Source organism: Lissotriton helveticus, chromosome 5_1 (genome assembly GCF_964261635.1).
Source record: "Lissotriton helveticus chromosome 5_1, aLisHel1.1, whole genome shotgun sequence".
Taxonomy (NCBI): domain Eukaryota; kingdom Metazoa; phylum Chordata; class Amphibia; order Caudata; family Salamandridae; genus Lissotriton; species Lissotriton helveticus.
Genome location: NC_136065.1, coordinates 161,906,608 through 161,930,846, shown reverse-complemented (window position 1 = coordinate 161,930,846; position 24,239 = coordinate 161,906,608). Strand labels below are relative to the sequence as shown.

The 24,239-nt window shown below is 46.6% G+C and overlaps 1 protein-coding gene across 1 annotated transcript in view; it reads right to left on the bottom strand.

Annotated features, from left to right (window-relative positions):
- SARDH (sarcosine dehydrogenase) overlaps positions 1-24,239 on the bottom strand; it is a 741,717-nt gene that overhangs the window by 594,290 nt on the left and 123,188 nt on the right. Inside the window, exon 7 of the mRNA XM_078641957.1 lies at positions 3,936-4,040. Coding sequence (XP_078498083.1) covers positions 3,936-4,040 — 105 coding nt within the window. The remainder of the gene's footprint in view (positions 1-3,935; positions 4,041-24,239) is intronic.

The window sequence follows — 24,239 nt, the reverse complement described above, 5'->3', positions numbered from 1 at the left end:
AATAGATGTTGGCTTTAAAGCTGCTTTAATTTCAATTTAATTACAGAAGAAAAGTAGAAGGATGTCATGAAGAGCCTGCAAACAAAATGAATTGTGGAATTAGACGGCATATGATAGATGTAGTGACATAATTGGTTGCTGGGGCAGACAGTGGGCATCACTCATGTCAAAGAAGGAGCCACTGATTAAACTAAATCAGGCACTGCAAGCCTAACACGATTTCAGACAAACATGGGGTAAATATGAATGCCATATAGCACCTATTCTCTTGCCCAATCCTGAATGGAAACTTCTTGTGACATATTTTGGATATTACAGGCAAAGACACTGGTTACACAAGATCAAGGCAAATGGTTCATGTGTGATGAAGGCAGACTGGGGTTTTTCCTGGGTTGGTCCTAACTTCTAACCCTATAGAAAAACTGGAGCATAGAGCCTTCCCATATGTTACCTGGTCAAGGAACAAGAAATGTATCCAGGGTGGCTGTGTGCTATAGCCACTGAGGGCCAGATGTAGGTAATCTTGATTTACCTACTCTTAAATACCGAATCATACCGATTCGGTATTTAAGAGTAGGTAAATGGGATGTAGGTAATTTCTCTTTTTAAATTACCGAATCAGTAAGATTCAGTAATTACCGAATCGGTATTTACCAATTCCGTAATTGCCATTCATTCCCTAAGGGCATGTATGTCTGCAAAATGGCAGCGTTTGAAAAGAAAAAAAATGCTTTTTCAAGGCATTTCATTATTTACCACCAACTTCTAGTTGGTGGTAAATAACGAATTCTTAAAGCCCTGTAGCACTGATTACAGTGCTACCTACATCTCATAATACAGAATCTGTAATTTTACAGAATCTGTAATTTTACAGAATGTGTAAAATTACCGAATCTGTAAAATTACCGAATCTGTATTTTAGGTGGCCCTACATCTCATTTTCCAAATACCGGTCGGTAACGGCCGAAATTACCGAATTTCGGCCGTTACCGACCGGTATTTGCCTACCTACATCTGGCCCTCAGTTTCCTATTCGACATCCATGACAAAAAGAAGACCCTTAAGCATCAGCTCACCGGTGGTAGAATAGGGAATTGATAAAAATGTATAAAATAAGCAATGCCGAGAAGTTCCTGGCCAAGCAACATAGACATAACCCTTGGGAATTTCATTCTCTTCCTCACATACACTTATAACCTCAAGATCCCTCACTGCCACAGGAGTATGCTGAATAGAGAACTCCTCGGGGCTCAATGTGGAGGGAAGAGAGGCCATGTCCAGGTGGGTGATTGGAATCTAGATGAGGTCGGATACATTCTTACTGGAGAGGCCAAGTTGGAACCCCGCACCAAAGGCTGTCCAACTGGCGTACCCCTCAGGGCCATCCTCAGGCAGTAACTGCCTCAAACAAATGACTGAGATTCACTCCAACATTCTTGCTTCTAAGCACATGCAGGCACACCCATGCAGATGCTCAGTGAATCAGCTGCCAATAAACTCCAAAAGTCGTTGTCGCCCTCCGTACACTCACATATTCTCAAAGGTGATATGGGTTGTTCTGGAAGAAAACGGTCGCACAGACTGCACGAGGTCAGCTGAAGTTTTGTTTTCATCTCCCACCGTGGCTTTCCCAACTAGTATCCTAAAGTGTCACTCCTCTGTCTACTGTGCTGTCAATCAGGCTGTGGAAGCATCAGAGTGCTCTTCAGTACCTGCGCCTCTCTTCCCCAGCCTCCTATTCCAAATTTCCTCACAGAAAGATTTACAAGCCCCTCAAAAGGAATATGAAAATCCAAATTTATAAAGTAAACCTTAGTAGGAGTCTTCAACTCACCTTCAGGCAAATAAAGAATCAATATTTAAAGATTGTCATGACATAGTGCTTGGGAGCATCAAACTTTCCATGACCCAGACCAGATCTTAAATCTGCTTTGTGGCTTTGGTTTTCTCCATCAAGATTCACTCTTTTGTCATTAATGGTCTCATTTGCATTCACAACAATGAAGATATGTTTCACGGGAAACAACCTTTACAATGCATTCATTACATCCCACTACCTTTGTATAGCACATTGCAACATCCTTTACATAGCATGTCGTTACAACACAGCCATTACATTGCATGTCACAACAACGCAGGTCATTACAACGCAGGCATTACATCGCAAGTCATTACAATGTATACCATTACAATGCATAGTACCCTTACACTGTCCAACACTTACCCTACTGTTGCACTCACTAGAGTTAGAATAGTAATTTTTACCCCTACACTATCTAACACTTACCCTACTGTTCCGCTCACTGGAGTTAGAATAGTAATTTTTACCCCTACGCTATCCAACACTTACCCTACTGTTGCACTACTGGAGTTATAATAGTAATGATTACCCCTATACTATCCAACACTTACTTTAAATGCGATGTAATGGTATGCATTGTAATGGCATGCGTTGTAAAGGTAGTTTCTGAAAATGCGAAGTCATGGCATGCAATGTAAAAGAATGTGTTGTAAAGGATGTTGCAATGTAAATACTGCGTTGTAAAGGCATGCATTGTAAATGTATGCGTTGTAACGACATACATTCAAGTCTGACTAATTTTCATATTTCCTCGCAGGAACATTTTTAAAAGATGGGGTTCAATCTCCATTGTGCGGCACCTCTTCATTGGTCCTCATCTTTTACGTCAGTTAGAGAGGTCAAATATGGGAGACTGTTGAAACCAATGCATGTGGCAGTGTAATGGGCATAACCTAGGAGCAGCGGATCCTATCCAGATGTTTCTGCTTGTGACCTCAGTTCTGCAATATTTACATGTTATCCAAACTCACTCCAACGCTGCTCGGTTTCGACCGTTCTGACCTCTCTTCATTGGCTTCCGGTCAGACAGAGAATCAAATTCAAGGCTCTCTGTCTGACATTTAAGATTCTGAAGCTTTCCTCTCCCCCCGCCTTGGTGGGCCTCATCTCGGCGTATGTCCCCTCGCGGTCCCTCAGATCTGAATCACTCCATTTGGTGAGTAAGCCTAGGTTCAGGCTGAGCAGGATGGGAGGTCGTTCCTTCCGTGTTCTGGCGGCTGATCTGTGGAACTCCCTTCCTGTGCACATTCGCGCCCTTAATAGTCTGACTCTTTTTAGACGGGCCATTAAAACTCACTTGTTCTCCCTGTGATCTGAAATTCTCCTCTTTTCAGCTCGGATCTGTTGTGTTGTGTACATGATCTGGCGCCAGGACGCCCCTTTGCTGGGGCAGCTGTTGCGCCTAATAAATGTTATTAACATAACATAACATAACATAACAAATATGCTAATTTTACAAGTTGAGAAAGATTCCCAGTTATCAATTCCTCTTTTCAGACCTGCAGCACATCTGAGTTTTCAATCAACTTTGTTCATAAAAGACTAAGCAGTTGTCACAAGGGAAGAGGTTAAAGGGCGCGTGAGAACCAGGTAACCTAGGGGCTGGCTCTATGTTCTTGTTTTTGTTTAGGGTTAGATGTTAGGCCCACACTGGACAACTCTTGCCTCCCTCCATCACATGCCTACCACCTGCCTTTCCCATAAACCGACTACTTCCATAATCTCACACCATTGTGGGAGCATTTGCTCATTCATTCATCAGAGAACCTGCAAAATGGGAGCAGACAACACCAGTCATTACCAGGCAGCCCTCAGACATGCAGTTGTGGCTGTGGCCCTGATTTTCATAGTATTTTTTTAACATTTCCCTCTGTATTTATCCATTTTATTACTGTTTTTTGCTCATCTCGGGGTTTTTTTTCGGCTTGTAAAAACTGATTTTCTCTCAATTCAGGAGAAGCACCATGAACAAAGCCAGCATGGTTTTCTTTTTGTACCGCTTTGTCCAAAATCCTTCGCCTGGAAACATTCGCGTCTATTTCTGTAGGAAAGAAAGCAAGTGCGCCCCGCTCACCTCTTCCCAGAATATGGGATTGGACTCGTAGCCACCCACGGAGAGAGCGTCGCCCTGGAGACGGAGATAGACCGAAGCGTCGTGGTCTCGAACATTCGGCATATTCTAAAAATAAAGAAGGAACTCGTTAGGAAACAGCAAGCGGGGCCGGCTTCCATCTGAGGAGAGCGGGCTTCACCGCCCCGCCTCCCCAGCACTCATTCAAATGCCTCCACATGTCACAAAAGTCATCACAGTCAGTGCATCCGTGTAGAACTGTATGCATACATTTGGTGCAGCTTCACAATCGACCCAACTTGCATCTTTGCAACACCACAACATTAAAACTAGTGCAATTCTTTCCATTTTGATCCAGTAAGTGGTATTCCCAGATATGGGCCGCATGCTCACTCATCATACCTCGAGCTGCACCCCTCTGCTGAGGCCCAGGTAGGCCGACCCTGGTCAGAGGCCCCTTGTTATCCCATCTAGAGGGACCCTAGCTTTGCAGTGCAGGCTGGACTGTCCCAGGATGAGCAGGGCCAAGACTTATTTGCGTATGGCTGGACTCTGCAGTGGCACAGTGGGTGAAGCACAATAGAATGGAGTGTGGCCACAGGCACGCCCAAGTGGCTGAGTTGAACTCAAGCATTCCCTTCCGTCAATTTGTTGTTTATTGCGGAAATAGAAGAAAGACACAGCTTCTAACCATCCAGAGAAGTTTCCAGGCAGGAGCTAGCATGCAGCAAACCCCCTTTGGGTGAAGTGGGCGAGTGGCAATGGGGAACGAGTAGACGCACCTTTCATCGTACTTTGGTAAGGGTGGACCAGCTTCAGAGATGCACAGGTGGAGGCTGCACTAGAAATGAACCCTCTAAAGCTTTTCATTCTTTCAAGTTCAATAGAATCAGTACCATGCCATTGGGTGAGAAGAAGCCGTTTACATTGTGGTGCACTCTCGTATATGTGGTCACAATAAATACACATTGAAATGGTGTAGGAAGCCTGACTAGGTTGCATGGGGAGATGAAAACTGACTTTAAAACAAATTGCTGGGTTAAAAGGGATGCCTTTCACAAGAGGCAAGGTGAGTCATCTTCATGCCTCTTTCAATATAACACAAACAGAACTTTTCACAATCAGCCACACACTCTATAGGAGCGAGGTCTTACTTTTAGGGAAGTTAGGCTGAAGTTCCAGGTCTCACTGTGTTTTTCTAGGCTGCTTCTTGGCTTTTTTGAAGAAATATACAATCCACCTCTTTGGCTAAATTTCAATTTGGGATTGTCCTGGGTCTTGGTCTATCAATCTGACCACATATGAAACTCAATTTACAGTGTCCCATACAAGCCACTATTGATGTCCAGTAGGCAGGCGTGGCACAGACAGACATCGGACACTGCTGAAATGCGTCTTGAGCATAAAGGGGTGGAGGCGGAGGGTAGTAGTCTAGATGGATGGAGAGGGGAGAGAGAGTAGGAGATGTGGAAACACAGCTACAGTACAGGGTTGGAGAGGCCACTAGAAGGATTTGCCTGGAAGGCTGAAGGAGGTGGAGGGATGGCAATTTCCCTCGGCAGTGTAACCAAGCATGGGTTTAAACCAAGCCAAGAAAAAAGAAAACAAACATTTTGTCAAGAAGACCTTTTAAACTGTTGGGAATGGGTGGGTTTGGGGAGGGGGTGGTGTGTGATTATGGGTGGCCCAGCATACTTCTGATCACATATAGGCCATGGAATTGGAAAGGTGTTCAATTTAAGCTCATCCATACTGTATGAATGAAATAAAAGCAAACTTTTCCTGTTTTGTCTCTAACTTTGCCTGCCGTGCACCATTCTGTTCACAGTGACTTTGATTGCCAGCATTCATCACCTGTAATAAACACCTCCTTAAAGTACCCTTCTCTGCCCTCCTCTTTCTGACACTTCTTACTACAACTCCCATCCCTTTGCCCCATTCTGTGGTTTGGCGGGGAGTATTAAGAACTTGACCATATTTCACAGATACAGGAGATTCAATGGTGGATTTTACCTGATCTGTGTGGATTTCCTGATGTTTTCAATTTAGACTGAAAGCGGAATATCTCCGATTCAGCAGCTCTTTACAGCTCCACCTCTACACTTTGACATTTGGATAAAGAGATCTTCTTCACTACATCCATCCCCAGGTGAACCCTCAGTCCGGCCTAGGCACCCAGGAACAGTCGGACATCTTCTCCATCATGACTCGTGCTTGTTCAAGGTTTTATCATTATGTGGGGTCATCTCTCCAAACATTGTCCATGTTACTGGGGGGGGGGGGGGGGGATCAACAGGTTGCACACCACATGGTTTCACCAATGCGCTGATGTGCAGCTCACAACAGCTTTTCTATGAATCTATGTCACAAAGGGCTCCAAGGACACACACAGTGCGGGTAGTAGTACATTTCAAAACAAACACCATTTTAAATTCATGTATACACCACTTTTATACATTAATATCACCTATTTATAGACAATAGCGAATGCCATTATTGCAGAGACGTGTGATAAAGATCAATTTACAATGGTCAGGCGATTTCAGTAGTTGTTTCCTAAGTTAAATTTGCCCGGCGTAAAACGCCTCTAATACCATACGAAGTTATTCAATAAAGAGGCAGGCGCTGGAGACTGGAAGACAGGAAACAAGTTTTATTCCGACGGAGTAGAACACGTCAGATCGGACAACAAGGTATCGTCTCGAGGTGCTCTCTCAACCTCTCTGAGACCTGGTCTTTTATACACTGGTTTAAGACATGTGAACGTCCTTTATTACAACAGGGACATTGTAGAGCATGAGAATGACATCAGAACGATATCCCCGGCACCCCCCAGTTCCACCCCATTCCAACACATGACAACAGTAGAGACTCTTTCCCCTCATATGATTGGGAGGGGGCTATCACGCAGCTGAGGGTTCTGCCGATTCCTTTGGAATGTGTGCGCCTGATTCCTTTGGAATGTGTGCGCCTGATCGAATCTCTGGGGGTGGAGGGTCGTGATCAATAGTGGCTTCTTTCAGGAAAGGCGAGTGCATACAGTAATGGGCAATAAACTGTATCCTCGGGCTAAAGGATGACCAGCGGTCCGTGCTGACGTTCAGGCTCAGTGGAAGGGGTCATCAAAGGAGGGGTATTCATGGACGGAGAGGAGGTGTTGGTCAGGCGCGGGGTGCGATTCCCTGGGACAGAGTCATGGGAGGGGAGGGCTCATGACTTGTGCATGAGAGAGCGGGGGCAGTCAGGGTGCATGGGGGGCTCTTGCCAGGTCAGGGAAGTGTGCTGACGGGGCGATCGTGAGCAGGGAGACCATGGTACCTAAAATGGCTGTCGTGTATGCATGAACGTGGTGTTTGCAAGATGGCGTAGATGATGTTCAATACACGAACTAAAATTCCACAGTCCTCCCTTTAACATGTCTCGCCAGCTTGTCAGTTCGGATCAATCCCCATGAGACCACGCACCTCTATTTCGTACAGGGGACTCATGTGCTCATGTTTAAAGTTCAAAGTCTTTGGGCCCATACAGTTGGAAATGAGTGCACATAAAGATGGTAAACATTGAATACCTAAACAACACCCACATAGTATCATGATTGGTATTAGCAAAAACGTGAACAGTCTCCATCCCCAGTTCTTTAAAGTGTCCCAGAACCAGCCTCCAAGCGACCATCCTTCCTGTTCCTGGTGAACCTCCGAGGACAGTCTGTGGAGGTGTTCGATTGCTTTGTAGACTGAAGGTGAGTTATCTGGCACGTAGGTGCAACAGCTGGAGCCAATGATGCGGCATGCACCTCCACGGTCGGCCAGAACCACATCTAGGACAAGACGGTTTTGAAGAGCCACAAGGCGGACTGCCTGCAGCTCAGCCGTGTTGTTAGCAAGGATGCCAGCGGTGATGTTAATGGTTGTTTCTAATGCCTGAGTCAGGTGTCGGATTGCGCGGCTATTTGCCATTGGTCCCCACAGAGGAACAAGTCCCTTTGCTGCATCCAGGAACTGTGCTCCGGTGGAGTCGGCTTGTTCAACATCTCCAGCGCGCTTTTGCCGGTGGTGGTTGGCTGGAGCCACATACGTGGGAGGAAGAATGAAGGCGATGTAGCACGTACCCTTCCAGCCTTTTGGGAGCCACGTGTAAGCTTTGGTGCCACAAACAAAGTACATATTCGGGGAAGCAACAAAGGAGGGGGGGTCAGCTGAGGCCAATGTTTTGGTGATGCGGCAAGAACTGTGACCCACCAGTTGCGTTCCTTGTCCTTCGAGGCATACGAGTCCTGTGACATTGATGACAGACAGGGCCGCAGTCAGAGTGGCAGCCGTTTGTTTCCGCAGGTGGGAGAAGGTGGATCTGGCTGGATTGTGGAGCACCTGCATTTCGACCCTTTCTTTGGCAGGGATGTTCGTAAGGAAGGTTGAACCTGAAATTGCGGGACAAAAGGGTTTTCCTGTGTTGTTCGGCCAGAACCCATAGTAGAAGTGCGACACTGTCTGACCAGAAGTGGCGTTGTCCTTGTGGCTTTCTTGCATGAGGATCAACCAGGCGAGGCAAGAGCCGTGAACTGAGAAAGGTGAAGGAATAAAGGGGATGGAGTGTCCGGTAGCATGTGGGAGCAACCCACAGATCCAGCAGTTGGTGGCATTTGCAGCAAGGTTGTGCTGGTGCAACAGTTGTACAAAGGAATTGTTCCAGAATTCCCTACGCCTTTCTCGAAGCTGAGGTGAAAGGGTGATCAGGTGGTGCTCTTTCACGGTGGTTGGCTGGACAGTGGTTGGCAACATTTGGTGAGCGGGTGTGCTTTCCTCCAGGATCCAGAAGGAAGTCATGAGGAGGAGACAGAACAGGAAGACAATGAAGAAGGCGATTTTCTTTGATTTGTGCAAATTGTCAGTTTTTGGATTTCTATAGTGGGTATTTCCTGTTGCTTTCGACGTCTTCTTATCTGGCGCTTCCATCATCTTCTTATCTGGCGCTTCCATCATCTTCATCTTCAAGGTGCTCGGTAGTGGGCAGAACCACAGACTTAGTTTAGCTTCTCTCCAGGTAACCCTTGGTTGCTTTGGGTCACCGTTCTGAGATTTTTAACTTAGTCAGTGGCCTACTTAGCCGAAGCTCCTTCCTTTCGACGCAGGAAATACCCTTCTCGAGATGGCACAGTAGGATCAGAATGTTTTGCAAGTTCAAGTGCCTCGGTATCAGGATAGCAGTTCAGTGATGGTCGGTCTTTGTTCAGGAGCTCTTCTTGGGTGCTGACGTTGTCTGTCGTGGCCAGGGTCGAGGAAATCTTTTTGCAGTGATGGGCGTGCAGCCAGTGCTTCCCCTCCACTCGAAGAGCCGTCCGAGTGGTGATCAGTACTTGCCAGGGGCCCGTCCACCGGGGTTCCAGACTCTTTGCTCGTTGAAAGTTCCGGATCAAAATATAGTCGCCCGGTTGGATATCGTGACCGGGACCCCTGGAAGCATCGGGGATGGCCTGCTGCACCTGTTGATGAATGACAGACAACGTTTTAGTTAACTTGTACAAATAATCTGACAGCAGGACGTCGGGGACGTCATGAATGGAGGTTGGTTTGGGGGCAGTCCAGAGGTTCATAGGCCGTCCAAACACAACTTCGTAGGGGGTCAAGTGGTGCTTAGTGGGGGTGGAGCGCATCGATAGTAATGCCAGTGGAAAGGCATCTGGCCACTTAAGTCCTGTGGTGGCCACTATTTTTGACAGTTTCAGTTTCAGTGTAGCGTTGTGTCGTTCAACCAGGCCAGCGGATTGGGGGTGAAAGACCGCATGGAACCTTTGTTTGACCCCCAACCCCTTCAGGATAAGTTGGATAACTTCAGCTATGAAGTGGGGGCCATTGTCGCTCCATAAAATTCGACAAAGGCCGTAGCGAGGGAAAAACTCCTTCAATAGTACTTTGGCAGTAGTCATGGCAGTGTTATCACGGGTCGGATAGGCTTCCACCCATTTGCTGAAGGCACATACAATGACTAATACGTACTTCAAGCCTTGGCACCTCTCTAATTGGATGTAATCCATCTGGAGGACCTCAAAGGGGTGGTCGGGGATCCCAAACCCTCCCCGGGGTACCACAGTTCCTTTCCCGGGGTTGTGTTGTAAGCAGATAAGGCACTGTTGGACTAGGCGTTTGGCTGAGTCGGGGATCTTGCCGTTATGCCAGACTTTGGAAATGAGTTCGATCATGGGGGCAGAACCTATGTGAGCAGGGGAATGTGCCATTGTCAGTATGGGGATCAAGTATGCATCAGGCAGCAACCATTTGTTTGTGTCCTTTGTCCGCCAGCAGCCTTCATCGTCCCTTAGACCCACCCGTGCCCACTCAGTCAGTTCGTGTGGTGTGCTGGTCGATTGGATATCCCTGATCGTTTCCCTAGCGTTGGTCCATTTTTCTGCTTGTGACCTGGTCACATACATGCGTGTCGTGGCCCTATTCTCAGCTGTGGTTCGGGCAGTGATGTCGGCTAGTGCGTTTCCCTGTCCAACTAAATCTGTCACCTTCTTGTGTGCCTGACATTTGATCACTGCTAATCGTGTGGGGAGAAGGACTGCTTCAATCAGGGCGGAGACTAAATCTCCGTGAAGGATGGGTGTACCATGGGACGTCAGGAATCCCCTTTCCCTCCACAGGATCCCAAAATGATGAACTACCCCGAAGGCGTACTGGCTGTCCGTGTAAATGTTCGCCGTGGTTCCTGCTGCTATGATACATGCTCGTGTGAGGGCAATTAGTTCTGCTGCCTGTGCGGATCGTTGTGTGATGCAAGCTGTTTCAACTACTGTTCGAGCAGTCGTTACCGCATAGGCAGCAGAAGTGGTGCCGTCTGGGAGTTTGATGCAAGAGCCATCTACCCATAGTTCTCCGTCAGGATCTGTGAAAGCAATGTCTCGGAGGTCAATTCTACTCCTAGTCTGTTCGTCCGTGAGAGTCACACAGTCGTGTATAGGGGGCACATCGGTGGTCATTTTCGGGCAAGGGTAACAGTGTAGCAGGATTCAATGTCGTGCGTCTCTTCAGAGTGATGTGGGGCGCAAGTAAAGTCAATTCGTATCCTGTCAGTCGTGCACTAGTCAAGTGTTGAGTCTTGGTCTGGTTCAAAAGGGTGTCAACTGCATGGGGTACTAATACCGTGAGAGAGTTCGAAAGTACAATTCCCTCACTCTGTCGGATAGAGACAGCAGCAGCAGCTACTGCTCGAAGGCAGGCTGGTAGAGCTCTGGCGACTGGATCAAGAGTGGCAGAGAAGTAGGCACAAGGGCGCTGTTTGGCGCCGATGGGCTGAGTTAGAACAGACAATGCGCATCCCTCCCTTTCGTGAGTGAAGAGGGAGAAGGGCTTGGAGTAATCTGGTGTTCCTAGAACGGGTGCCGAGCAAAGGGCATCTCGCAACTCCTTAAAGGATGCTTGGCATTCGGGGGTCCACGGGAGTGGGAACGGAACATCTTTGGCCAACAGGGAAAGTAGGGGTTTTATAATGAGACTGAAATTTGGTAGCCATTGTCGGCAGAAAGAAGTAAGGCCTACTAATGAACGGACTTGCTTCTGTGTTTTTGGAATAGGGGTGTCTAGGATGGTTTGGATTCGGTCGGGTGTAAGTTTTCTCCCTTCTTTGGACAGGAGATGACCTAGGTATGTTACTTGGGACTGACAGAACTGCAGTTTCTTTTTGGAGACTTTGTGGCCATTCTCCGCGAGAAAGTGCAAGAGTTGGATAGTGGCTGTGATTGCAAGTGGAGTGGTGTCGGCCGCCAAAAGGATATCATCGACATATTGGATCAACACTACTCCATCTGGTAGCTGGACGGCGTCCAGCTGCCTTTTCAGGGCTTGGCTGTAAATGCTGGGACTTTCAGTGTAGCCCTGGGGAGCTCTACAAAAGCGGTATGAATGGTTCTTTAAAGTGAAGCCGAAGAGATAACGGCTGTCTGGATGGATGGGGATAGAGAAAAATGCATTTTTAAGATCTATAACGGTGAAGGTGGTGGCAGTGGACGGGATGAGGGTCAGAATGGTGGCGATGTCTGAGACTACGGGGTACTGTGGCACCACCACTTTGTTGACTTCCCGCAGGTCGATGATGAAGCGGTACGCTTTCTCATCCCCCTCACCTTGCTTCTTAACAATGGGTAGGATAGGACTATTGCAGACATTACTAATCACTTCCTCTACCACTCCTGCATCTACCAAGGACTGAATAATCGCTACCAATGCCTTCTCGCCTTCGGGAGATATCCGGTACTGTGGGAGTTTCGGGAGTATAGCATCTGGTCGAACAGTTATGTGTACAGGATCGATCATCATTCGTCCTACATCCGAGTCGTTTCTGGCCCATAGGTGCAGGGGTAGCGAATCGAGCAAGGATAGGTCAGCATCTGTTAAGGCGTACATATGTCGTGCGGGGTAGGGTCTGGACATGCTCGGGTTGTTGTACAGGATGACTCGGACTCCATCTGGGGAACACCTAATAGTAGCTCGGAAATGTTTCAGTAAATCAATACCCATAATAGCGTCAGGGGAGTTGGAGGAGAGCAGAAACGTCGTGTCAGTGGGATTGTTTCCTAGGTCAAAGGAGATAGGTACAGACAGGGGATTAGTGGAGGGCGTCCCATCAAAACCTATCGAGGTAATGTGTGAGCCAGACAAGGGTGCCCTTGGAATCAGTCGTTTTGATAACACACTACGTGTCGCTCCAGTGTCTACCAAAAATGGAGACTTTGTACCCAGGACCTTAGCAGTGACATAAGGACCTTGCTGGTCAACACAGAGCTCGACTGGATCCCTCCCTTGCCCCTGGCAGTCCTATGCAGAGTCGGGATCATTGTAGCCATCGGACTGTTGGCACTGATTCTGTCGGGGGCGGTCAAATGTGTTTGATCTACCAGATCGGTCATTGGTGGTGTCGTGAGTCTGTCCTCGTCCCTGCCCTCCAGTTTTGGGGCCATTTGCCATGTCCCTTGTCTCTTTATTTTTAATCAGTTCCCGAAGGGCTAGGCATTGAGACTTCCAATGTCCAAATTCTTTACAAAATGCACATTGGTTCTCATCAAGGTCGGTTCGTGGAGCGCCAGGGGTGGGGTTGCGGTCTCTAGGGGCCGAATTCCTAGGGGCATTTGACTGGTAGTTTCCCCTATACCGTTCCCTCCCTGTGGTCACTCCCTGTAGTTGTGCAATCATTACTCGTTCCTTTAGGTCCTTTTTCTTTTTCTCAGTTGCCCTTTCGTTCTCGTTCTTTTGGTGTTCGTAATACTGAGCCATCTGAAGGATAGCTGCAGGTTTAGAGGCTTCCCAACTACTTTCGCTAGTCTGTAACTTTTGGGAGACCTCTTGCGATAGCCCCTTTACGTAGTTCTGCACAAATAGGTGTTGTCCGGTTGCGGTGGTCATGTCTTGGCCACTGTAGTCGGAGAACACTGTTTCAAATCGTGAGAAGTATTCTGATACGTCCTCCTGAGGTTTCTGGCGGCAGGCCGTGACTATCGACCAGTCTACCTTCTTTTCTGGGATCAACGTTTTCAGCTTCTGCACTATTTTGTCGGGGAGTTCCAATATGTCTTTTACAGGCTTCTGTCCGGGCTCTCGCTGCCTATCTAGTTCATCGAGTTTTGTCCAGGTGTGTCCGAACAGATCTGTGTGGTCGGCTCTCCGGATTTGCTTCCACACATCAGCCGGCAGACACAACCCGAAAAACAAATCCATGTCCGCTAGAGTCATTATGGTTGAGCCCAAGGCTGTGCCTAATTCGGTATAGAATGCTGTAGGGTTCTTTCTTAAATCGGGCAGGGTTTGTCTAAAAGTTAAAATATCTTGCCGATCCCATGGTTGGTAAACCCAGTTGTACACAACCCTCCCTTTGGCATCTGCATGGTTGATATCATCGTTTGTTCCCTGACCTCTTGGGGGAACCCAATAGGGGGCAGCTTCTCTGATAGGCATCATGGTGTTGGCTGCTTCTAATGAGGGCTCAATCGTCTCAGGGACTGTGATCTTGACCTCTGGTTTCTGTTCCGCGAGGTGGCGGAAGACCTCAAGCGTTTGCATGAAGAGGTCAGTCACATCACTTTCAGCCCCATCTCCGACATCGACCCTTCTATATAGAGCCGTCACTTTAGCAGGACCCTTAGTCTGGTACCTATCCTCATACGCGTTCAGAGTGTGGTAGCTGAACCGTAAAATAAAATGCCGTCTGTGACTACCGGCATGCGAGTTGTGCATATTCATCGTATATTCTTCGCTCTCTTTTCGTTCTACCAGGGTTTTTGCTATTTGGTCGATTCCATCCCGCTCATCTTTGCTCAACCTGTTTGGTCTGGCTGTTAGATGCCTGCTGGTCTCGTGCTCATCTGCTGTTGTTACCAACGCGGTTGGTGCGAAGGCCGTAAGAGCCGGGGCACTAGCGCTATGGTCACCTATGCCTGCACTTTGAACTGGTGAGTGTTGTGCTAGAGGTTGGCTGGGAGCATAAGGAGGAGGCATGTAGATAATTGGAGGACCGAGTAGTAACTCGTCATTTGCTCGCTGTTTGGAGGGAATCTCCGGGTAGAGCGTAGAGGTGGTCCTGACAGGGCATTGGCCTGTCAGTCCTGATTCTTGCGTTTGTTTAACTTCCTCTCTTCTTCTTATTTCTTCATCTAGTTCTTTTGCGGCCAGATGGGCTGCTTTTCGTAATTCTTTCACTGTTTTTACTTCCTCTCTTTTCCTGCGATGGTCTGCTTCTTTGCGCCACATGCCAATACTGACGAGCATAGTGGGTGTTACCTTATTTATTTTTACAGCTGCTTCTAGTGTTTTTATTTTATTTTCATCAAACGAACCTATCAGTGGCCACTGGTTTTTAGGATTCCTTTTTGTATATTTATGCCATAACTTACTATAAGCTATAGCGACTAGTCCTTGCTTAGTAAACATGTCCTTATTAGGGGTGCCTTCCAGTGGAGCTGGATGGTTCATCTCTAATAAGCGGTCCGGGTTGACCCAACTGTGAGCCAATGGGGAGAAGATAGGCATGACGGATTACAATGGGGGGCAAAAGCCTCCACTACCTATCCTTTCCCTATTTGCAAAGACTGGACAGAATATTCTATTCTACGCTATTTGCAAACAGGGAATACCTCCAGAAAGAAGCAATTCCCAAAACAGTCAATGTTCGGGCAAACAATCAATCAATGAAGGAACGAAATAGGTACGACGTGTTAAAGTTTTGCGTTACCTACCCTTCACTATCGGCAAAGGGAGAGAGAATATTCCTATTCTTCCCGTTTGCTGGCAGAGAAGATTCCTAAGAGAACCAACTTCAAACAATTCAATGCTCGATTCAATCAATCAATCAATGGGGAGAAAAAAATAGGCACGACGTGTTAAAGTTTTGCGTTGCCTACCCTTCACTATCTGCAAAGACTAAACAGAGTATGGCGATTCTGTGTTTGTTTGCAAATAGAGAATCTCCCAGAAGCAATCAATAGGAAATACTAGTATTTTCAAACAATCAATCAATCAATCAATTTCGCAATTTGTCGTGTGTCACGACCTTACCCGGACCGCATGGACAGTTTCTCGTCTTCCGCTTCCAGCGCCCGATCGTCCTCTACTCTCTGTTGCTATCGCGGCACTCCTGGTGGTTCCCAGTCAGGACCGTAGATCACTCGGGAGAGGTCTGCTCGGAATCAGTGAAGTTCAGATGATCGGCTGTCAGACGAGGGTCTATTGGACAGGAGCTCTTCCGATCGTTGCAGTCGTTCACTCTGTCGTCGGGACCTCTCCCACTGGATCCACGTGTCGCTGATGGGCCTCGCGTTTGGGACGCCAATTGATAAAGATCAATTTACAATGGTCAGGCGATTTCAGTAGTTGTTTCCTAAGTTAAATTTGCCCGGCGTAAAACGCCTCTAATACCATACGAAGTTATTCAATACAGAGGCAGGCGCTGGAGACTGGAAGACAGGAAACAAGTTTTATTCCGACGGAGTAGAACACGTCAGATCGGACAACAAGGTATCGTCTCGAGGTGCTCTCTCAACCTCTCTGAGACCTCGTCTTTTATACACTGGTTTAAGACATGTGAACGTCCTTTATTACAACAGGGACATTGTAGAGCATGAGAATGACATCAGAACGATATCCCCGGCACCCCCCAGTTCCAGCCCATTCCAACACATGACAACAGTAGAGACTCTTTCCCCTCATATGATTGGGAGGGGGCTATCACGCAGCTGAGGGTTCTGCCGATTCCTTTGGAATGTGTGCGCCTGATCGAATCTCTGGGGGTGGAGGGTCGTGATCAATAGTGGCTTCTTTCAGGAAAGGCGAGTGCATACAGTAATGGGCAATAAACTGTATCCTCGGGCTAAAGGATGACCAGCGGTCCGTGCTGACGTTCAGGCTCAGTGGAAGGGGTCATCAAAGGAGGGGTATTCATGGACGGAGAGGAGGTGTTGGTCAGGCGCGGGGTGCGATTCCCTGGGACAGAGTCATGGGAGGGGAGGGCTCATGACTTGTGCATGAGAGAGCGGGGGCAGTCAGGGTGCATGGGGGGCGCTTGCCAGGTCAGGGAAGTGTGCTGACGGGGCGATCGTGAGCAGGGAGACCATGGTACCTAAAATGGCTGTCGTGTATGCATGAACGTGGTGTTTGCAAGATGGCGTAGATGATGTTCAATACACGAACTAAAATTCCACACGTGATTATTTACTTTGAAGAAAAAATGCATTTCTATCCAGCAAAAAACAAAGTACATCTTTTGTTCTGCAGAAGGACCTCCAAAAGCGAAGTAAACATTCTTTGAATAAAAAAAAAGTACAAACCTTTATTTCTCTAATTGATGCTGTCTTTTACAAACACGACAACATTTATTATAAAATTATAAAAGAGGACATATTGTATGATAAATAGAGGTGCTTACAAAGAAAGACAGAAAGTATGGATTTTGACGAAATAAAAGTCACCCACGCTGCGCCTCACCAGTAAAAGACAGAAATCGGCTGCATTTCTAGACCAGGTCAAAGCTCTGCTTACTGTAGTGGGGCAGAAAGATCATTCCTAGGTAAATAAAATAAGTCATTTATGTTGAAGGAAGCGGTGGTCGCCCACAAGATCTGCGGCAGAAACCTACCTGTACTGGTGACAGCGTGGTGGGTCTCATATAGTTGATGAGTCAAGCATACATTAGGGACAGCAAGTCTGCATGGTAGACTGATTCCAGTAAGACTTCTAAGCACCTGGGTGGTAGGTGTAGTAACAGGACACTTGTCTGTGCAGTGAAGGACAGAGGACTGAGCAACTCAGGGGGTGAAAAGGGGCAGATTATTGAAAACCATAGCAGGGATGGGATGGGACATGCTATCCTTGGGTTGGAGTGAACTCATATTTCGAGCCTGGCCCACTGAAAACACTGTGAAAGCACTGGGTTACTGTCATGGCTAACCTTTGTTAAATGTTGATGAAACCTGTGGCAACAGCAGATTCTGAGACTCTTTTACTTTTTCTTTTACTTAAGAATAAAGTTATGGGGCAGTTTACAAAAGGACTGTGTTGTCCTTGCGTCATGCAAAGAGACGAAAGGGCACTGCAATCTTTAAGTCAGGTTTAGCAAGTAGCGCACAGCCACCTTGCTTGACCCTGCATGGCTTGATAAATCCAGAGTAGCGCAAGGCAGTGCAAATCTGCGCCGGGACAGCATTCCTATGGCTTGAAAGTGGGTGGTCCAATGCTTCCACCTATGGTTTTTGATACATTCCCACATAGTGCGCCAGCCCAGTATCATAGCAGGAACACACCTTATCTTAGTAGACTCCTGCCCTCTCCATTTGACTCAACGCAACACAGCAAAACAAGTTGTTGCACTGTACCAAATGTTAGCAAATCGGTCCACAAATGTTTGAATGCTGACTTTCTACTTTGCATGTTTCTTAGCTATAAAGAGTGTTGGGGCACCTACTATTGTTTCATTTAAAAAAACATTTTTTTTAAAGAGATCATGTTGTGATATTGAACTCCACCCTAAAATGTATGACTTTTGACAGCAAATATGGAAAATGTCCTAGAAACACACCGCTTTGCTCCACTTTTTATGCAATGTTCTTTTGGGAGGCCCAATACCCCCTTCTATTAGTCGGGCTCACTCTCATTGGTCTCAGGGTAAAAATATTGGGCGGAGGTGAATTCTACAGAGCTTCTTTAACTGTTCCACAAAAGTCTTACAAACATCCTCTTGCTCTCTCACACACAAACCAGGTTCCCACAATTAATTTAACTCCCAATCCAATTTGAACAGCCTTGTGTAAACAGTGTGCATGGAGGTACAAAGTGCAGTATCACATATATAATATACTGCTCTTTGTGGGAGGGTAACATCAGAGTATATTTTATGGAACAATACGAGTTTAGATGTCACAGATTACAAAATATATATTAAATTGTTTCAAATGGGCAAAAGACAGACTGAGGGAGGTGAGCACTGAGCAAGGTACCATACATGATCTAAGCAAGATCAATAAACCAAAGTCAAACACTATATTAAACCTGGGGCTCTAACATCCTGTCAGGATCGATATATTTTAGGAATTGTACTCTTAAATATCGTGTATGACATCATCATGGCACGCTAATATCATGGATGAATTATCGAGGGACAAAATATCAAAAAGCAAGAGCATTTAATCAGAATAGATTTACTATTATTAACTCCACATCTAAGTATCTTGAAGGTATAACTAGCTTTAGCGTACCTAGATGTGGAACTAAGGGGTCAATTACGTTGGTTTGCCCGCCACAGCTAAAGGGACCGCCTGCCATAGGTGCGGAGGTCCCTCCTTTCCCATTAGGATCACCCCGCCACAATGGCGGGCGCATCCCACATTTTTTACATTGCGGCGGGCGGTGCTGTCAGCAGCACCCGCCGCAATGTAAGAAATGCATGTCATGCATTTGCATGCACAACGAGACAGGCACGGCGCGGTGCCTGCCACCTGATGCATGCAAATGCAGGGGGGTACCATAGGTACCCCCATGTGCACCCCTCCACCCCCCAACACCCTGGGGGCCTGCAACAGGCCCCCAAATGCAGAAACCGCACTCCTTTCCATGGTGGCAACGCCGCCATGGAAGGGATGCTCTACGCCATCATCCTAATATGGATGGCAGTAGCTTGCAGACACCACCACCATATTAAACATGTTTTCCGCCCAATCGACGAGTCGACCGGCGGAAACGCGGCACACGGTCTTTCCTAATATGGTGGGGGGTCATTTAGGTGTGGATGGCGGGCGATCGCCCCCACCGGCCCGGCGGGGGCGTGCTGCCCGCCATGCTAATAGGGTCCCAAGTGTTGGAAATCTATACATACTTGCCTTTTGATATATTGTCCTTCAATATTTTATCCACCTATTAGTGTCCCATGATTTCCTTGGCTTGATAGTCAGGAGACATGACTATTTTAGCATCAGGTTGGGGAGGCATGGAATGGACCCGTCAGGGATGTTTAACTCTGTCCAAAATCCAACTATTTAGCAAGGAAGGGGGTTCTGGTCCAAATGTCAAACACTGTGCACGTATCAGCCCTGATGGTGCAATTTAGGGGTTCTCCGTCCTTCATCTGTAATGGACTAAAGTTTTTCCACAATATTTCTGGTAGCTGTTTATCCAAAGTGGTTCCAGTCGATGCAACAATCCTTCAGGTACCCTACTGTATCAGTAGAACAGAATAGGGGAGTTTATGAGCAGTCATGAGAAAGGGAGGCAGGACACCAAAAAGGGAAGGGGTGTAAGAGACAGATGGACAGGCTATAAGGGTCAGGGATGGACTGGCCATAACGGGTACCAGGCATTTCCCTGGTGGGCCGCCAGGGTTGGGGCCGGTTTGGACCCCTAGGGGATGTTTTTTTTTTTTTTTTTTTTTTTAACAGGGGCCGGCAATATCAGTCCCCTGAAACAAAATCAGCCGAAACCAGCCCTAAAAAACAGCTCAGTCGCACCCCTTCCCCATGGGGGGCCGGATGATCAGTTTGTCAGGGATGGTATTGGTTCCCAGTCCGGCTCTAAGGTTGCTTTTAAGTGTTGCAAGAACACAAACCTTATGGAAGAGATGGGGAAAGGGGTGTAAGAATACAAAGGAGGGAAGAAAGGGGGAAGGAGAGGCAGGAAAGAGGAATATGGTTACAAGTGAGATGATGGATCTGATCCTAAAAAGCTATGGTAAGTTCATGCTTGTATAGCTCTTAAACTATCTTAGGCTGCCGTGAAGCTCTGCAAAAACAGAAGAGTTAAGGAGCAGAGAGGGGAATATGACGCAAGAACAAGAAAGATTAATGGAGGGCACAGGATATTTGACTGGAATCACTTTGCACCACAATCTAAAAAATGTTTTAGAGTGTCCATACTTCGCTTAGCTAAGGTACACGCTCTACAAACTCACTATGTCCCGCCAGCATGTGAAAATGGGAACTGCTTGCATGACAGTGCAGTGGACGGACGGTGTCCCTCAGATCCATGATATGGAGGTATGGTATTCCAACTCCTCTACATTTGCAGACCACCACTTCCTGGTAACCCAAGAAGTATGGGAGTGACGCATGTACCGGCAGTGTTGAGGCAGCCACCATTGCCATCACTGCCTTTGTGTAGAACCTGTTCTTCCTGAAAGATCAGCAACAGTGGCATGGGAAAAGTAGATCTGGGTGCCTTGGCTTTGTAATAGTGGCACCACAAAGCTCATTGGCCTGAAAGCAGGCACTGTTCAATAAGAATGTTCATATTGATAGAATCAATGCCAATGTTTATTATGATACAGCCGCACATAAGACTGCGATCACATCTCTATTATCAAATTCGTCCATCATCCCGACTCAGAAATACGTGGCCAGCAGGTTCTGCGACATAGGCCCGAGGTTAGTGATTGACAGGTCATAGGTGGGGTGGCACGTAGCTGGCAGACACATGCGCAAACAGGAAATTCAGGTCCATACCCCATATAAGCAGAGCAACACCACAATGGTCCATGGAGATTGGCCCAGTAAAGCACTAATGGCCAGAGGTGTGCGTGCATTCCCATACATCCATAAAGTCAGATGCCACATGAAGTTCAGAACACACAGCAAATCAGGACACAGCACACACAGTACATGCAGTGATCATGCAACCCTCATGCCGGATATCTGGACATGTTACCCACTGGCACACATTGTGTCCACGCAAGGTCGGGCCCACCTGCATTTGTGATCAGGGGCCTTATTTATGCCTCCACAGACATGGCTTGCATTCTTTTACCAAAAAAGGATCTTTGGAAGTACTTTCTGATACCGAAAGAAATGTATAAAAGCCTGTTCAGATTGATTGCACTTTGAGGCAGTCCTCAGACCCGCTTCTGTAAAAGATTGTGAAAGAGCAGCATACAAGATGTAAGGATTCACCTGTGATAGAGTGATGGTGGGAACTCTCTGCACAGCCCTCACTCTAACAACACTTAGTACTTGCTCCTGAATCATCTCTGCACCTTTGGTATCCCTCTAAATTCGACTGCATTACACAATTTATCCATGTCCTAGGCACTCAAAGCATGAGAAGACATACACGCCACCAGTGATTCACAGCACTTGGTTGGTCGATGTGCTGGGAGAAGAGTTGAAATACACCTGCACCCTACCCCACTCCAGCAGAAGCACCTCACTGACGTGAATTATGAACACCACCATACCACTGTGTTTCAGTACTGCGGTGCGAGGGGGAGAAGCTCTAAAACATTAGCATTATAACATGGTGGAGAGTTTTCCCTTTGCTACTCCATCATTTAATTTCAATGCAGCAGTCAGAGTAAGTGAAGAGAAACAAGCTTATAGGTTTGCAATCCATGAACTCCTTTGGTGAAGAACACAACGTGTGCCCAATCAAATGATATGTTCAAGGTCATCAATTTGTGGGCGGAGCTAAAGACCCCTCTCAGAAGTGCTTATTAGCGCTCTTTTTCGGTTGATCCCACAAAGGTTCAGCGACAGCTGCACGGTCAAGATTGACCTAAAAAAGTAGTGCAGGGCTACAAATATAGGCAATTTAAAAAAGCATAGTTTTAGTACAGCCACCATATGTAGTGCAAAAAACTTTAGGCAGTAATTGCTTTGAACTAATGAGGGACATATCCATGTTGTACGTTAAGGATATCAATACGGATTGAGGGTATTTACAGTAAGTCTAATTGGAAACGATTTAGATAGTACATGTTTATACTGAAAAACAGGCATGCATATGGTCCTCACGACCAATATTGGACACCTCTATATTAGAACATCTAGCAAACAATGAAAAGTTCTCACACAAGAGGGTTCAGCTCCTGAGGTAAGTGGGGTAACCCTAGATTAGATGGCCAAGTGATGTGGAAGCTGGGATAGAAATGTCTCCAAAACTAGAGCAGTATCTAAGAAAGGACTGGGGCATTACAGGTAAAGTAGCACTATCCTTCAGAATGTAACTGCATTACTGGTGAATAAGCACTCGTGGAGAGATGCAGTGACATGCCAGTATATATCGGAGGGGGTATTACAATGTTACAGCTGAAGAAATGTCATCTTCGGGAGGTGAGAAGTTTTGTTTTTATAATCAGACTAATACTAGTTACACAGCCCAGCAGCATTAAAGGAGGAGTAATGCTGTCTCTCACAGCTTCTAGGCTGCAGGAGTTTATAACTATAGGGCATGAATTTGAGAGGAAACAAAGTTGGAAACTCCGCAAGCACCGCAGATCCGAGAGGACTATGGAGAAGAAGTCACTCAAAACCAAATACATAGCACTGACAAACAGTAATAGTGATGTCTTAATTCTCAAGCAAAAGATAAACACCTCTGAATTTGTCACTGACTTTTATGTCGGGAAAGCAGATTCTTAATTTTTTGGGTGGCTTGCCCCACGTAGATGAATTTGCAAGGGCACCATATTGCATAGACTACATTTTGCGAATTACAATTTGTGTGATTACGAAGGTTATACACTATGTCATCATGAACAAACTGCTTCATATTAGATGTAGAGTCACACATTAGGCAATGCCCACAGCGATGTACCAACACCTCATATGTCATTTACATTATTGACAGATCTGACACACAATGGAGAACCAATAGTCTTTTTTCGGTCTCCATGTCAAATTACACGCTGTTCTCACCAAGTCGGTAACTTCCGCACTACCACCGAGACGCCGTCATGGTTTGCACAGCTATCCAATGGTACATATGCTCGCAGCTCCGGGCTGGTAAGTGTAATTTTACACCTTTCACCTATTCAATTTCTATTCTAGGGGGTTTGAACTCCCTGCAGTGGAAATAGCGATTCCCCTTCCCTCTTTTTGTTTCAGTTAATATTTTTCCTGTTATTTCTTGTGAGCGGTGATTGTGCCGTATCTGCCCATTAAAAGAGGGACTTGATATTCTCCAATATCCCTCGAATATATGTAAGGCCTGTGAGTAAGCAATCATTTTATTTAACTTTTCTCTTCATTTTGTTGGGCACCGTTTTTGATTATTTTTCTTTTATCCTTTAGTATTTTGGATCTATTCTTATATGGACTGAATGTCTCCTTCCGTGACCTCAGGAGTAATTAATGTTGAATGAGTTTTGACCCTTATTGATTTAGTAAATAAGTAGGTCGGTTTTTGAGTTCTCTAATCTTCGGGCTTTCTTGCCACGTTCAGTTATTAAATACACTAAGGCTGGACTATAACATACTTTTTCTTAAGTTTCTCCTTTTTAAATATTTTTTTCAAGTTTCTTCTTTATTTGGGCATCATATGTTAATATGAGAACCAAGTTTGATCTCCTTTTTAGGACTCGCCTGGCGTTGCAGCGCGAAGCGCTGCGGCTAGCGAGCGTTATTGTCGCTGTATTGCCTCCCCAAGTGGTACAGCCCGGTGCACGAGCAGACACCGGTCTGTGAACACGCGAGACGCAGGGAACGCCAACGTGCACGCTCACGGCCTCACGCTCCTGCCCTCCCGCGTCTCTTCCAAGGCGCGCTCCAGGCCGACTTGTTTTGGTTTGCAGGTATTCTGAACGCAGTAAGAGTTCTGCAGCCCAGTTTGTGCACTAGTGACGTAATCTCTGCGCGTGGCCTCTGTCGTCCATCCAGGCAAGATTTGTAGATATACCGACTGGAAATGACCTTCAAACAGAGATCGCGTCCTCCTTTAACAGTATTAGTAAAACGCATTTGAGGTGTACTGCACGCAAACAACCCTGAAAATAAGGCATCGTCGGTGCTGTTTTTAAAGCTACAGTGTGCTTCAAGTCAAATATATCTCAGCTCAGAGACTGCTGTAGGCT